Source organism: Mytilus californianus, unplaced genomic scaffold (assembly GCF_021869535.1).
Source record: "Mytilus californianus isolate M0D057914Y unplaced genomic scaffold, xbMytCali1.0.p SCAF_11, whole genome shotgun sequence".
In the NCBI taxonomy this organism is placed as follows: domain Eukaryota; kingdom Metazoa; phylum Mollusca; class Bivalvia; order Mytilida; family Mytilidae; genus Mytilus; species Mytilus californianus.
The window spans coordinates 21,354,726-21,372,534 of NW_026262593.1; the positions used below are offsets into that span (position 1 = coordinate 21,354,726).

Consider the following 17,809-nt stretch of genomic DNA (forward strand, 5'->3'; position numbering starts at 1 on the left):
TACATTCAATAAGTTCTCTTTAGATGTTGGGTAAGTGACAAATTACATTCTATAAGTTCCCTCTAGATGATGGGTAAGTTGCAGATTACTTTCAATAAGTTCTCTTTAGATTTTGGGTAAGTGGCAGATTACATTCAATATGTTCTCTGAAGATGTTGGGTAAGTTGCAAATTACATCCAACAAGTTCCCTCTAGAGGTTGGGTAAGTGGCAGATTATATCAACCAATTTCCAATAGATGTTGGGTAAATAGCAAATTACATTCAATAAACACCATCATAGATAGGGTATATATAAAGAAGCAAAAATGCTCAGAATATCAAAATCTACCTACTTCATTATAATTATGAGATGACTCCTCCAAGGAGTTATTGCCCTTGAATGATGATTTTTAGCACTTTTTCATATTTTTGCCTTTTAAATCAAAAATGATTATAGGTATGAACTGTAAACAGCAAAAATGATCAGCAATACAAGATCTACAGAAATGCCATATAACTGAAATCATTGGAAGATTTCTTATAGGAGTTATTGACCTTACATGCCAATTTTATAAAAAAAAAAAGAAGATGTGGTATGATTGCCAATGAGAAAACTCTCCACCAGAGAACTAATGACAGATTAAAATAACAACTATAGGTCACTATACAGCCTTGACTACTTTTTATGATTTTGCCAACTATCCTGAAAACTAAAAAAGATAGAAAGAAAATAGAATCTGTAAATAGCAATATCAGATCCACAAAAAAACCAATATGACTAAATGATTAGATGTCTTCTTAAGGAAGTGTTGCCCCTAAATGATGATTTATATTGATTTTTTGCATTTTGGGTAAAAATCTATAGTATATAAACAGAAACTGTAAACATAAAAAACAATCATCGATTCAAGATCAACAAAAATGGTAATTTGGTCATGAATGATATGCTAGTCTATAATGTTGGAGATTGGCGATAGCTGAAGATGCACATAGATTCGGGTGAGCAATACAGGCTTTTTTGAGCCTCTAGTTTGCCTTCCTAAGACATTTTCATTCAGGAAGTAAGACCAATAAGTTGTTAGAGATAAGTTCCGTTCTAATTTCACAAAGTAGTGATACAAGAATTATGTTTTGACTGTGCAGGATTAAATAAGAGGAGGGGCATACCAAATAAAACAGTGTCACTAAATGCATAGAGCATAATTTGATATTCAGATGAGAAAGTTGCATTGTATACTGAAATATATATGCACATGGTCCAATGTTTTGATGACACATTTATGTACCTTTTCCCAATGGATAAGATCTCACCATATAATAGTTTTTTGTCTTGCCTGTGATGAAAGTTGCGGAAAGCGAAACATAGGAATTGCTTTTCCGGTGACTTAGACAGCGACAGTTACTGCGACGGCATCAACAATTGTTAAGTTTTCTGCTTAAGTTAGTTTGATAGGATCTACTTGTGATAGATGAATGATATTTAATATAAAGTTGCATTACTATCGGTACATATCAGTTTGATGACTATTTTGAGGTCCTGCTCCTAGGTCAAGGTTCTGCGACTTTGAATTTATTAGCAATATTCAATGTTAAGTTTTCTGCTTAAGTTAGTTTGATAGGATCTACTTGTGATAGATCAATGATATTTTGTATGAAGTTGCATTAATATCAGTTGATATCAGTTTGACGACTGTTTTGAGGCCCCCTACCCTAGGTTGTGGTACAGCGACTTTGAATTATTTAGCAATTTTCAATGTTAAGTTTCCTGCTTAAGTTAGTTTGATAGGAACTACTTGTGATAGATGAATGATATTTAAAATAAAGTTGCATTACTATCAGTACATATCAGTTTGACTACTATTTTGAGGCCCTGCGCCCTAGGTCAAGGTTCAGCAACTTTGAATTAATAAGCAATGTTGTTGTCTGCCAGATTGTTCTTTTCTAAATTTTATACCAACAGGCGAGACATATCTCTGTGTCAACAGTTTATTTTAATCATGCAGCAAATTTCTGGACAACTAAGGTACAGGGAAAGAAAAAAATGTTTTATAAAGATAAATTTAAATGGACTTAAATATGCATTTTAATAATGTTAAACATGGCTAGTGTTTAATACATGTGGCTCGTACCTCAAAAGTTGACCCCTTTATATGATCAACTGTCAAATTTAACAGTTTTTGAAATTTTCTTTACAGTCTGGTTATGTACTTGAAACTGACCCCGATTGAGCTGAACTTGTATGCCCTGGTGACCTTAGAGGTTAATCTTGGTTTTGTTAAGGTTAAGAAAACCTTGTTTAAGGCTACACTATGGTCGTACAAAGCTCCAACAATTACTAAGAAACTGATCGACAACAGGAAAGAAGAGGAAGACAAAACTCCTCCAGAAATATCACCATTTACTGATGAACCTGGTGCAAAAAGAAAGAAAAGGGTAATGAATATATTTGTATGATTGTTTCATAGTAGGCAAATAACTAGTGAATAATAGCTCACCGCTCATTTTTATAGTACGCGAATAACTAGTGAACAATAGCTCACAGCTCATTTTTATAGTAGGCGAATAACTAGTGAACAATAGTTCACAGCTCATTTTCATAGTAGGCGAATAACTAGTGAACAATAGCTCACAGCTCATTTTCATAGTAGGCGAATAACTAGTGAACAATAGCTCACAGCTCATTTTCATAGTAGGCGAATAACTAGTGAACAAAAGCTCACAGCTCATTTTTATAGTAGGTGAATAACTAGTGAACAATAGCTCACAGCTCATTTTTATAGTAGGCGAATAATAAGTGAACAAAAGCTCACAGCTCATTTTTATAGTAGGCGAATAATAAGTGAACAAAAGCTCACAGCTCATTTTCATAGTAGGCGAATAACTAGTGAACAATAGCTCACAGCTCATTTTTATAGTAGGCGAATAATAAGTGAACAAAAGCTCACAGCTCATTTTTATAGTAGGCGAATAATAAGTGAACAAAAGCTCACAGCTCATTTTTAGGCGAAGAACTAGTGAACAATAGCTCACAGCTCATTTTTATAGCAGCTGTTGGCTCAAAACAAAAAATTGACACATTGTAGAAACAGAAAAGCTATTAAAAAGTTTTGCTGAAAAATTTAATAGGATGAAATGTTGGTGATGTAATGTCGATAGTTGCTTTAATGTGAGAGCACCCAATTCTAACAACACTTATTTTGACAGTTTTTTTTCATATTCCTTTATTTAAGAAACAGGCAAAAGTTTGGATTTTGTGTTTATTTTGTAAATGTATTCTTATTTACTATATAATTCCACAACTTAATTTTGAATTCACACTGGTTGATATATTAAAAAGATTTCCGTTCCTTTTTATGCAAATCAGGGACTCAGTTCAATTCAGTTACTGTGACGTTAAATATTTTTTCTAAAACAGCTATTGATTGTTTTTGAAGTATTCAGTGGCCTCAGGGCTGTTGATTGTCATTGAAATAACTTAAGGATGTAGATTGTAGGTTTTCTCATAACAATTGAATTAAGAATTGAAAACAGAACAAATTGTGAGATAAATGCCAGACATTGTCCTCACCCCGTCACCATGAATTTTTTTTTTTTAAAATACTAAAAATACTGCTTAACATTTTAAACTTAACAACAGAGTCAACAATGAAATGAAATCTCCTTACTAGTGAGATTGTTTTTTTAATATTTAGGCCACACCAAGTTGTGAAGTAGAACAGATAGCAGGTAGAGACTATGTAGAGCCAATGTTTGAAATCGCTGTACGTGCTGAGGATGACAGAAGTGATGTTGCATATTTCCTTGATGTCGGAACAGTACCAGGAGGAAAAGATGTAATGGACCAGCATACTCTTGGTGGACCAAAGACTTCAGTTGATGAGGCAAGTCTTTTATAAAATGCTTGCATGTAGTATTCAGATGTTAGATTTTTATTTTAAAGTTTTCACAATTTTATTACTTTATCAAAATTGTATTCCAAAATGAATACTTTTCTTTTGCCTTGTTTTTGAGATGCACATGCAAACATTTATATTGTCTTGTCTTTGGGATATTAACTCATATGCAAGAAAACCTATTTTTTATGCATGCATAACACTGATATAAGTTGAGGTCCAGATATGAGCATCTAAATGAATAAATTATGTCAGTTAAATTCCTGGATAGTAATGAAAATCTATAAACTTTAAAAGGGATCACTGCCATCTTAAACATCTGTGGATTCACCTATTTTCATGGGTACCAATTTTCAATGATTTAAAAAAAAATTATTTCTATTGATTCATGATTTTGTTGTTTAGTAAAACTCTGCATACAAGCTTTTAGGTAATTTGCATTTCATTGAGCTATATGAAATGGTAGTTCGCTTATACCAATGAAATCCGCAAAAAATTTATTCTTCACGAATTTGATATATCAACAAAATATTTTAGAGAAGAAAGTTTCCAGTTAATATATATGTTAGACTCAGGTCGACGTCAGGTCTCTAATCGACATCCGTTCCTCAAATCGACGTCCAAATGTAACGTCAAGTTCTCAAATCAATGTTCAATATTTGAACCCTCTAATCGACGTAATGAATCACAAAAACGACATCCGATCGATGAGGAGACTCTTATCACGACATCTAATTTCATTGAATCATTCATTTTTAAATTGATTTTAGTTTGTTTATATTATCTGTATCGTTTTGTCTTTTTGTGAAATAGCTTACAGCATGTCAGTAACTGCTAGTAGTCTGTTATTATTTATGTATTATTGTCATTTTGTTTATTTTCTTTTGTTTCCTATTCTGACATCGGACTCTGACTTCTCTTATACTGAGTTTAACTGTGCATACTGTTGTGCTTTGTTTTTTCTACATTGGCTAGAGGTATAGGGGGAGGGTTGAGATCTCAAAAAACATGTTTAACCCCGTCCCAAGTCAGGAGCCTCTGGCTTTTGTTAAGTCTTGTATCATTTTTAATTTTAGTTTCCTGTGTATAATTTCGAGTTTAGTATGACGTCCATTATCACTGAACTAGTATACTTATTTGTTTAGGGGCCAGCTGAAGGACGCCTCCGGGTGCGGGAGTTTCTCGCTGCATTGAAAACCCATTGGTGGCCTTCAGCTGTTGTCTGCTCTATGGTCGGGTTGTTGTCTCTTTGACACATTCCCCATTTCCATTCTCAATTTTTTGAAACTGTTTTCTTATATTGTTATCAGAATAAATGGAAAAACATCAGAAAATGACAATAAGACAATACCCAACATCCTATTACTATTTCTATATTACATGTACATGCATATTAATATTTTGGTGAAAGACGTTCATATTCTCGACCTACGTTATCGCTTTCCTTTCTTTTTCATATAAATAACTGACATGTGGGTATACATTGTACGACAATGAGACAACAACCCAAAAACTAAGATAATCAAAAGACATCTAGAGGGCAGTATACAGACTCAAACAATAGAAAGAATGATAACGTACAGCAAATTTATGAAAAGTATTATGCTTTGGACTCATATTTTTCAACAACTTTTTAAGTTTTAGGTTCAACCCATCCTTTAATAAAGTTGTGATTTCACTGCGATACGTCCACAAAACGGACGTAGATTAGAGAAGCCAAAAATAAGACGCCGATTCGTGAACAACAAAAAAGATGTCGATTAGAGGGGCATAAAATCAGTCGTTGATTTGGAATGTTTTTTTCATAGACTATTATTGTGACGTCAGATTTAGACGTCGATTTGAGGAACGGACTGGATTAGAGACCGGACGTCGATTTGAGTCTTACATATATAAGGGCCAAGATATAATGGAGACTGATTGATGTTAAATGAGCAAGATCATTAGCTAGTACGCCAAGTCCAATCGACACTTATGGGGCTTTTTAATTTATATGTTTTATTTTCAGAGACTTAGTGCTACTGGGGTCCCTCTGTATTTTACAATGTATGCACAAAATGATGCTGGTGTGCGCTCCATGGCAACATGTTCTTTAAATACATATGATGTAACTCTTCCTGGTGGCCGATTCACAGAAGACTTTTTATCAACCAGTAATCCATCAGTGATGAAGGCATTCGTTGTTGTATACGAAGACTCTGATATAGTTCTGACACAAGTCGGATTGGGATATGGAAAAGATGTGTGGGGCGATCAATTAATTCCATGGAATACTGTCAATGTAAATGCTAATGCTTTTGTACCACCAGATCTAAGTAAGTTTTTATACTACAGCAAAATTTTTGCAGTCATATAATGGTTTGATGTTGTTGTCGTTCTCGTCGTCCAAAGACTTTTGGTTTCCAGACAATAACTTGAGTATAAGTGTATGGATCTCTATTAAATTGTACCACAAGGTTACATGCCACAAAAAGAAGGTTAGGATTGATTTTGGGGGTTATTGTCCTAACTGTTTAGGAATGAGGGGGCCAAAAGCAAGCATTTTTCTTGTTTCAGGACAATAACTTGTGTATAAGTGTATGAATCTATATGAAATTGTACCACAAGGTTCCATACCTCAAAAGGAAGGTTGGGATTGATTTACAAGGTTATGGCCTAAATCTTTCAGGAATTTGAGTCCAAAAAGGGGCCTTAAAACAAGGATTTTCAGGTTTCAGGACAATAACTTGAGTATGAGTCTATGAAATTGTACCTTAAGGTTCTATACCAAAAAAGGTTGGAATTGATTTAGGGGGTTATGGCCGTAACCGTTTATGAAAAAGGGGCCTAAAACAATTCTTTTCTTATACTTTGTATATGAAATTGCTTATTTCTTGCCCAATTTCAATGGGGTTTAATTCAAAGTCTTAAGTTCTTGGGGTTCTTTAATATGCTGAATCTAACCATGTATTTAAATTTTGGGATTGTGGGCCCTGTTTTTAAATTTGTCCACATTGAGATTCAAAGGGTCCAAAATTAAACTTTTTATCAAAAATTGAATTATTTGGGTTCTTTGATATGCCGAATCTAACCGTGTATTTATATTTTTAATATTGGGCCTCGTTTTCAAATTGGTCATCATCAAGGTCCAAAGGGTCCAAAATTAAACTTTTTGTATGATTTAAACAAAAATTGAATTGTTTGGGTTCTTTAATATGTTGAATCTAATCGTGTATTTAGATTTTGGGATTTTTGAGCCCCGTTTTCAAATTGGTCCACATTGAGGTCCAAAGGATCCAAAATTACACTTTATTTGATTTCATCAAAAAATGAATTTTTGGGGTTCTTTGATATGCTGAATCTAACCATGTACTTAGATTTTGGTTTTGGACCATAATAGGTAAATATTCAATTTCAAATATTCAAGTTCTTAGACCACATTCATTCTGTGTCAGAAACCTATGCTGTGTCAAATATTTAATCACAATCAAAATTCAGAGCTGCATCAAGCTTGAATGTTGTGTCCATACTTGCCCCAACTGTTCATCTGCAGGGTTCCACCTTGCGGAGCATTTTATTGAATTTCTTATTGTAAATTATGAGACATGGTCCTGATTTATTAATAGTCACAGGGGTTGTACTTGACTTTATCTCCTCTCACTGATAAGGTAATATTGATTAGGTAACTGACTGACTTTATTTTTTTTTATTGACTCCATGTCTGATAGTCAACTCCTTCCAAGGAAAGTAGTACCGACATGAGCATACAATGCTTTTATGGTTTGGCTAAGAAGCTACCTAACCTAAAATCATGTTAATTCTCACATTCTCAAATCTGTCTGCTGTAAAGATTAATGATTTTGGGGCTAATCTTGCTTAGATCACCTGGACCCCAAAGGCCATGTGAGTTATTGCCCTCACTTTCTGTGCTTTGAGTTTTCCCTCCTCTTATACCTTTACAAAAATCCTCTCCTCTGAAACCACTGGACCAATTTCAACCAAACTATAATTGATTATGATCTTTAAGGTATCTAGTATAAACTTTGCATGTTTTAATTCAATCAACCAACATGGCTTATATAGCATACAAGGGTAAAATGTGTTTGTTGTCTAATATCTAAAAAAAAACCAGTAATAATTAAAAACCAATTGTTCAGAGAACAATTGAAGGTCTTTCCACATCAATTTTCTAAATAATTGATGAGAAGCTAATTCTGGTTTACTCAAAGCTACTATTGGCGTCCATACATAGGTTTCTTCATACTGATTCAATAAACATATGGTTTCTATAGACTTTTGCCTGAAATAAGGGAGATAATTGTCAACTTCCGGTTTAGAAAATATCACTTCCGGTCTCATATGATAGCTTTATTTACACTGATTCCAAAAATATATGGTTTATATATACTTTTGCTTGTAAAAAGGGAGATAATTGGCTACTTCCGGTTTAGAAAATGTCACTTCCGGTCTCATATGAAAGCTTTATTTACACTGATTCCAAAAATATATGGTTTATATATACCTTTGCCTGTAAAAAGGGAGATAATTGGCTACTTCCGGTTTAGAAAATGTGACTTCCGGTCTCATATGATAGCTTTATTTACACTGATTCCAAAAATATATGGTTTATATATACTTATGCCTGTAATAAGGGAGATAATATGCTACTTCCGGTTTATAAAATATCACTTCCGGTCTCAAATGATAGATTAATGTATGACCATTCAAAAAAAATATGGTTTGTATGTACTTTTGCATGAAATAAGTGCAAAAATGACTACTTCCGGTTCACTCAAGGTCAGTTCCGTTTGACATTTTCAAGGTCATATGTCACCCAACATTTTGCAAAAGATCTTATGGCTTTATCATGTACCAATATGAAGAAATAATCAATTTACCTTAAAATAAAACATTTCAGGGGCAATAACTCCAATAAGATCTCGCTGGATTGTCTCAGACCAAATGTATCATATCTTCATCACAATATAACAAACATTTTGCACTAGTTCTTTTATATAAAACATTAAAAATATCGGAGAAAATGCAAAAACAAGCAAAAGACAAAATTCAGAACATGACCTTGACCTTTGACCTTGACCTCATTTTCTAAGTTAGGACCTAGGGGTCTCAAATAAAAACATTCCAGGGTTATACGGTTAACAGTTGATTAGTTGAAAACACATACCACCAAATTTATTGTGTAAAGGTAGATAACTCCTATAAAATTTCTTCGAATCGCTTCTATCCAAATTAGCCAAAAATTCCTGAGAATGTAACGAGCAATTTGTAAAAAGAATTTTGTCGATATCTTTTTTTGTTATGAAGGAGATGCACACAGATGATAAACAGTGAATAGGGAGATAACTCTTGCAAAGAAAACGGTTCGGCTTAGCAGGGTGAAATTTAAAAGTGCATAAACTATACGATACAATATGAGAAATATCTAAGCGACATATTGCGAAACAAACATTTATCGCAAGAACAAAATTTGGCGGAAGGAAAAAAAAAAAAAAATAATAATAATAATCAGAACAAATACAATAGGTCTTTCCACAGAAAAGTGGAAAGACCTAATTATAGTAAATAGAGAAAATACTCAGAATGTCAAGATTTACCTACTTCTTATTTCTAGATAGTTTGGCAATGAAACTAATTAAATAATTTTGTCACACTTTTCTCAAGTACTACTGAATATACTATTATATATTTAAATATGAAGACCAAACACAAGTGCTGCCACTTCCATTTTAGACAAAAAACGTCTAAAAATTAGCACAAATGCTAAAATTGTGAAGATTTTAGTAATTTTGCATGAAGTAATGATACTAGTACCTGATGCATGTGCATTGTATTGTTAAAAGCAGCCCATATTTATGTGACTAAAGTATTCTTTTTTCCTTAAAATAACTAAAAGTTTGCATTTTTAACTAATTTGTAAAAAAGCTATATTTTTGGGCCAAAAAGGGGTCTTACTGGGCCTACTCCTTTCATATTGTACCTTATCACTTTATGAATATTCATTGTTTAGGTAATGACCCACATAACCATAAAGTTATGGAAATGTTCACAGACTTCAGAGAAGGTCGACTGATTGCACCACTAGGAGGGGAGATTACCAAAGAACATTCAGTTGGTGACTGTGCTAAACAATGTGCAGACTTGCTTAACACCAAATGTATGAGCTTCAATTATGACTTCAAGGATGGTACATGTGAGCTGCTGGAAGGAATAGAAGGCCACCACTACAAGCTGGCACAGTATGGAATGTTCCGGCACTATGAAAGACTTGGTATTGGACATATTTTGAGTTTTGATTATAATACTTTATGGCTGACCCATAATAAGACACATTACTTCAACTTCCGCATCATAAACACTTTAGGATTTGAGAGTATTATTTCTACCCCGGGAATAATGGTGGATACTACACCACCAGAAACGGGTGAGTTATCTTTCATCATAAACAATTTAGAATTTGAGAGGATTATCTCCACTCCTGGTATAATGGTGGATACTACTTCCAGGAAAAGGGTGAGATATCTTTTAAGAGGAGCTCAAATAACAAGATTTGAAAGAGTCAATATGGTGTGGATGTATATGATACAACATTCCCAAATTATACAAACCTATGATACCAATTATAGTACAAGATGCATGTTACCGTAATTTCTTGTGTATAATCCACACTTTTTACCCAAATATGTAGTTGGTATAGTGGATGTGTATTATTCACAACTGTAGATTGTTTTTGATTTTGATTTTTAAAATTTTTATGCCCCCGCTGTAGGGGAGGGGGCATTAAGTTTTACCCTTGTCCGTCCGTACAACATACGTCCCAAAATTGGTTTCCGTTCTCTAACTTTAGTTTGCCTCAACCAAATGTTATGAAACTTATTCACAATGCTTATTACGCACAAAACACAGATCAAGTTTGAATTTTGGTGGTGTCACTTTAACCGTTCTATAATAATGCCCCTTTACAAATGGAAAAATTGCTGAATTTTTAGTTTCCGTTCTCTAACAAGTTTGCCTCAACCAAATGTTATGAAACTTATACACAATGCTTATTACCACAAAACACAGATCAAGTTTGAATTTTGGGTGCGTCACTTTAATGGTTCTAGAGTTATGCCCCTTTACAAATGGAAAACATGCTGAACTTTTTGTTTCTGTTCTCTAACTTAAGTTTGCCTCAACCAAATTTTATGAAACTTATGCACAATAATTATTACCACAAAACTCAGATTTTGAAGTTGAAGTCCAATCAACTTGAAACTTAGTACACATGTTCCCTATGATATGATCTTCTTAATTTTGAATGCCAAAAAAGAGTTTTGATCCCAATTTCACGGTCCACTAAACTGTCCGTCAGTCAGTCTGTCCTGCTTCAGGTTAAAGTTTTGGGTCAAGGTAGTTTTTGATGAAGTTGAAGTCCAATCAACTTGAAACTTAGTACACATGTTCCCTATGATATGATCTTCTTAATTTTGAATGCCAAATAAGAGTTTTGACCCCAGTTTCATGGTCCACTGAACATAGAAAATGATAGTGCGAGTGGGGCATCCGTGTACTATGGACACATTCTTGTTTATAACATTTTTTCCTTCATTGTACGACTTTGCCCCCAGCAGAGCTATAGGTGTAATACCACCAAATCATAGTACGTCACATCCGGTTGCATACGAAAATAGGTCGAAAAAAAATATTCCCTTGAATTTGACAGTTGTAGATAATTGATCCTACATTCCATTGCAGTAAAACATTTCTGGGTCATAAACATATATCTTGGGTATTTCAAAGCACCATTTTTTTTTTATTTGGGGTTTCTATAGAATATTTTGGAAACTTGAGGTTACATGGTTACTGAAGCTTGTACACAGGTTAAAAAAGGGGGAAAATTTGATTGGTTAACTTCCAGTGATGGTTATTTTCTTATATGCAATGAAATGTTATGTGAAATTTTTTCTATAGTACTGGACAGGATCAAACTTTACTCATGCCAAGTATTTCTTTATTTGAAACAAAGATAAGTTCTGCACAATTTTTTGAAAAGTGCAAATTTAACAAAGACTAATAGGGGAAAATCAATGGTGGTATTACACCTAATATGGGAAGCTGTACATGCACCTTTGACCTTGTGAGTACTCTCATGTGTTAAAATTTCTTGCTATTTAAGTGAAATATTACTAATAATGAAATATTCTGAGTGGATTGAGTCTCCAAAACACATTTTATGAGAAAATTTCCTTGAAATAGGACTTTACCATGAATATTAGTTGACAGAATAAGCCATACTTAGAGCTTTGGGGAGCTTTTTCTCCTTTTTTCTTATATTCTGCTATACTAGAAAATTTTTCCTAAGAAATACTTTAATAAATATATAGTTTTAAGTAAATGAAATTATTTTTAAAGCAGTAACAACAAATTATTCACCAAAAGAGAAGCTTTTTATGTCCCTCTCTAGAACGCGGCGTAAATTTAAGTTTTACGTAAGGACTTATGGAAACCTCCTTGGAGACAGTAAACTTTTATACGGATAGTTCATTCAGCTTGAATACTTCAATTAATCATTTATTATAACATTTGTATCATAAATGAGTGAAAGTTACCCCAAAATTTTTATTTATTGGCCTATAAAGTAGAAATTTTGAGGAAATGAGAGGTATAAATGGACCAAAAGAGACCTTATAAAGAAGACAAAGAGGTCCATTAGTAGTATTTATCATCCTAAAGTCATCTTTTGTATCATATTCAACTGTTTGTAGGCAGATGAGATAAATATTTGATCATTTATTGGTCCACACTATATTCTATCATGATGCGGCTTGGTTTGGATTTTTCGAAGAAATTTAGCTCGAATCGCTGTAGATGTCGTCTTACATTATACTAGATTTTTCTCAAACTATTGAACTGATTATGACAAAACTTGACAGGAATGCTTGAAATAACCAGTATTACAAAGGAAAAAAGTCACATTCAGTTTATTTAACAAAAAAGTCTTCTTTAGGTGTAATACCACCAAATCATAGTACGTCACATCCGGTTGCATACGAAAATAGGTCGAAAAAAAATATTCCCTTGAATTTGACAGTTGTAGATAATTGATCCTACATTTCATTGCAGTAAAACATTTCTGGGTCATAAACATATATCTTGGGTATTTCAAAGCACCATTTTTTTTTTATTTGGGGTTTCTATAGAATATTTTGGAAACTTGAGGTTACATGGTTACTAAAGCTTGTACACAGGTTAAAAAAGGGGGAAAATTTGATTGGTTAACTTCCAGTGATGGTTATTTTCTTATATGCAATGAAATGTTATGTGAAATTTTTTCTATAGTACTGGACAGGATCAAACTTTACTCATGCCAAGTATTTCTTTATTTGAAACAAAGATAAGTTCTGCACAATTTTTTGAAAAGTGCAAATTTAACAAAGACTAATAGGGGAAAATCAATGGTGGTATTACACCTATAGAAAAACAGTACTTTAATGGGTGTTACACGGACTCTTTTTAGATGATACACGGACACTTTTTAGTTGTTACCGGACTCTTTTTATGAATAGAATCACCCGTGTATGATCAGTGAGTTCATGGAAACTTTAAATTTCAATTAGATTTGATCTTTTTATTTCACCGACATATTTCTGTCTATTTTATTAAAATATTTTACTTTAGCATCAATAAATATTTTTTTCCAAACAATTCCAGTAAATGACTATTCATATCAGTACACTAAGGGATTGACCATTTAACTTCAAAAGAGGGGTTATGGTTTTTTCCTAAAAAATATTTTGATCCCCAATTTTATGAGAAAAAATATAATGTGGTCAAACAGATGACAAAATAATATTCTGATTACTGATTTTTTCGAATACCAGGGGGGGATGGAATGGCACATCCTGCATTGTTTCAACCAAAAAAGGATCAAGCATGTTTATTTTAAATTTATCATATGTTTATTTTAAACTGTCTTATTAACAAATACTGTAATTCAAAAGAAGGTAGACTGTTTGTCTGTTTTGTTGATTTTCAGAAGGCTTTTGATACTGTTATACATACAGGGATCAAGATTAAACTACTAGATATTGGAGTTGGGTCTTATTTTTATAACATTATTAAAAGTATGTGTGAAATTAGCAAATCATGTGTCAAAATTCAAAATCAAGTAAGTGATTTTTTCCCATTAGATATTGGAGTCAAACAAGGTGACAACCTCAGTCCTGATTTATTCAAGATATCCATAAATGATTTGCTCAGATATTTGTCAGATACTAGAGACCCAGTTAATGTCAATGACAAAGGTCTACATTGTTTAATGTATGTGGATGATATTGTTTTATTATCTACATCAGCTGAAGGACTACTGGAAAAGCTGGGAATGCTTGATAAATTTGCAAAGATTGGTGTCTCAATGTTAATACTAATAAGACAAAGGTTCTGATTTTCAACAAAGCAGGCAGACATGTAAAACAGATATTCACATTTCAGAATATAAATCTGGAATGTGTTTCAAAATACAAATACCTAGGTTTATATTTAAGCTCATCTGGTTCATTCAGTTATGCTCAAAATGAACTATACAAAAATCCTTGGAAGCTTATTTCAAATTAAGGAAGGATCTTTTATCACTTAATCGTGATGTAAAAACAAGTATTCATGTTTTTGACCACACTGTAAAACCTTTTTAATTATATGGTAGCGAAATATGGAGGATGTTTAATTCTCTTTCCTCTAAATGCAAGAAGGAAGATATATCTTTTGAAAAATTATATTCAGGTTTACCCTGTGAGAAACTTCATATAAAATTTTTTAAATTTATACTTGGGGTACACAAGAAAACAACAAATGCTGCAGTGTTATCTGAACTTGGAAGATTTCCAATATATTTTAATATTATAAAAGGAATGTTATTGTACTGGTATATATAGATTAGAGAATTTAGGTAATAATTTTCCTCTATTAAAAGAGGCATATACACAATCAAAAACACTACATCACATGAATATAACATCATGGTATGGTTCAATAAATGTTATTTTTAAAATACTTGGTATTGACTATACAAATGCCATAACTGCTCCATTTTGTGAGTCCTTATACAAATTTAAGAAATATATACAAACCAAGCTATCAATATTGTTTATTAGCTGTTGGAAAAAAACAAATAGATAAATTTTCAGACAGTAAATTGAAAACCTACCTTATATTTGTTATATAAAACAAATTTTGATTTTGAAAAATATCTAACATTGATCAAGAATTTTGAACTTAGAAGAAGTTTTACTAAATTACGTGTATCTTCTCATAGATTACAAATAGAATTAGGTAGATATCAGGGTATTCCCTGAATTAACAGAATATGTAATAAATGTTCTTCCAATACTGTAGAAGATGAGGCTCATTTTCTATTTGATTGTAACAAATTTGAGGATGATAGAAATTGTATGTTAGCTAGTCTATTGCAAAATAATTCTTGTTTTAATCAAAACAAAATTATCTGGTTATTTAGTGTAGAAAATGTTGATTTACTTAAAATAATATGTAATTTTATATACAAACATCTTCCTTAGTGAAGATTAGTTAAAGGAAATCTATGTGTGTATATACATTTGATTGGACATAGAAAATTATATTCACCTGAATATCACAAACATACCAGCCGATTAAAAAAAAAAGAATTGTTAAGATATATTATTTATTCAAATGTTCTCTTATATCCTTGAGGCATCGTCCCCTGGTATCAACTGCATTCAAGTTACCTATGATGCTTCCTTGTTTGCTTTTGATACAGGTAGGAAAGAGACATTTACACACATTTTACATGCCTATGGCCCATAAGGTATCGCCCCCCTCGTGTCAGCTGCCTTTAGGAAACCATAATACTTTCCTATTTGCTGCTGACACAGGATGAGTCATGGACATGCTTAATTTCTACTTTCTTTTTGGCTAATTATTATATGTTTAATTGATCCAACTTATTGTGTACTATACATATATGGATATCTATTTTTCTTTTTTTCTTTTTGGGCTGCTTGTTTCTTATCTATATCAACCACACTTGCATTAAATGCATTAGTATTAAAAAAAAACATACTATAGATTCTTTATCTACGTATTCTTTAAGAACTTAAATAGTTCTCATTAATCTTTTTTTTTATCTCATTGTTTGTATTGTGTTATGAAAAATTATTGATGTTGTAATGTTTATGCCCTTTGGGGCCCATAATTGGAAATAAAATATCTTATCTTATTGATAGGAACTCCAACGAAAAAATTAGCATATTCCCGTCCCACTGATTTCTTTAAGAAAATAATAGGTGCCGACTTAGTTTGTCAAGTACGTGACAACTCCTTTATGGAGTATCTGCGATGTCACCTACACCTGTTCCGTTTACTGAAGCTGATCTTATCACGTGATTTGTTATCGAATGTCCTATCTACCTTCCAGTGTATATAAACACGGAAACTCTTGTGGTTATTTGTATATCGCCACATGAAAGACAACACCTGTCTCGGTTCAATTAATAAAGGTAAAAGCTGAAAAGATTTTAAAAAATTGGTCCTTATTTAACAGAATGACATAAGAAAATTACATGCATTTAGATAGAAGGAAAGATTATTTTTAGTTTTGTTTAATATGATTTAATCATTGGAATTTGGAAATCGGGAAATCTCCTGTAATATTACTTTTAGTGGCAGTATATGGCATATACCATTGACAATTGACTTTTAGTGGCAACATATGGTATATACCATTGCCAATTGTTTATTAGTGGCAGTATATGGCGTATACCATTTACAATTGAATTTAAGTGGCAACATATGGCATTTACCATTGCCAAATGGCTTTTAGTTGCAGTATATGGCGTATACCATTGTCAATTGACTTTTAGTGGCAGTATATAGCATATACCATTGTCAATTGACTTTTAGTGGCAGTATATGGTGTATACCATTGTCAATTGACTTTTAGTGGCAGTATATGGTGTATACCATTGACAATTGACTTTTAGTGGCAACATATGGCATTTACCATTGCCAAATGACTTTTAGTTGCAATAAATGGTGTATACCATTGTCAATTGAATTTTAGTGGCAACATATGGCATATACCATTGCCAAATGACTTTTAGTTGCAGTATATGGCGTATACCATTGTCAATTGACTTTTAGTGGCAGTATATGGCGTATACCATTGTCAATTGACTTTTAGTGGCAACATATGGTTTATACCATTGTCAATTAACTTTTAGTTGCAAGATATGGCATAGATATGCCACAGCCAACTGACTTTCATCAACTTATAAATTAAAACATAATCATACATAATATTGTATTTAAGGTCCAATATACAACAACACGATCGACTATTTGGAATGGGTAGATTGCAGTACAAAAATAATACCAAGTGATAGACAAGACTTCCTTATGTGGTGTAGAGGTGAAAATTCAGCAATTAAAAATCACAGGTATATAATATTGTTCTGTCTGATGCAATTTTCAAGGGAATATGATACAATGATATATAAATAAAACTATGTACTCTATCTTTACAGGGATCGCAAGGAGTTCCGTCAAAGAAAAAGTCACAAAAATTGATATACAAGTGTGCATCTTTAAACCTCTTAGATCTATCAGTACATATAAGGACAGAGTTTTTTTGTTCTAGACAAGGCATACTGTGAATTCACTAATGTATTCCTATTTTTGTAAGTAAGCCCTGTCTAGAAAAAAAAGTATTTTGTGGCAATGTATACTGACAGATCAAAGAGGTTCAAGGTTTAAAGATTTATAACAAATATCATATACTATAAATTTTAAAAGTTCAAATATCAATTTGTTTTCACTTTTTTTTTTGTAGAACTAGCAAGGCCTGTTTTACACAGTTTGTTGAGAATTTTCCAAAGCTAAACAGAAATTTATAGAAATACTATCCATGCTTTAAGACTGCATT

The 17,809-nt window shown here is 32.5% G+C and overlaps 1 protein-coding gene across 3 annotated transcripts in view; it reads left to right on the plus strand.

The window, feature by feature from the left end:
• LOC127719726 (uncharacterized) overlaps positions 1–17,809 on the plus strand; it is a 109,305-nt gene that overhangs the window by 31,444 nt on the left and 60,052 nt on the right. For all 3 annotated transcript variants that reach the window (XM_052225964.1, XM_052225965.1, XM_052225966.1), the window contains 5 exons: positions 2,176–2,413; positions 3,673–3,861; positions 5,882–6,188; positions 9,881–10,294; positions 17,198–17,324. In XM_052225964.1, coding sequence (XP_052081924.1) covers positions 2,176–2,413; positions 3,673–3,861; positions 5,882–6,188; positions 9,881–10,294; positions 17,198–17,324 — 1,275 coding nt within the window. The remainder of the gene's footprint in view (positions 1–2,175; positions 2,414–3,672; positions 3,862–5,881; positions 6,189–9,880; positions 10,295–17,197; positions 17,325–17,809) is intronic.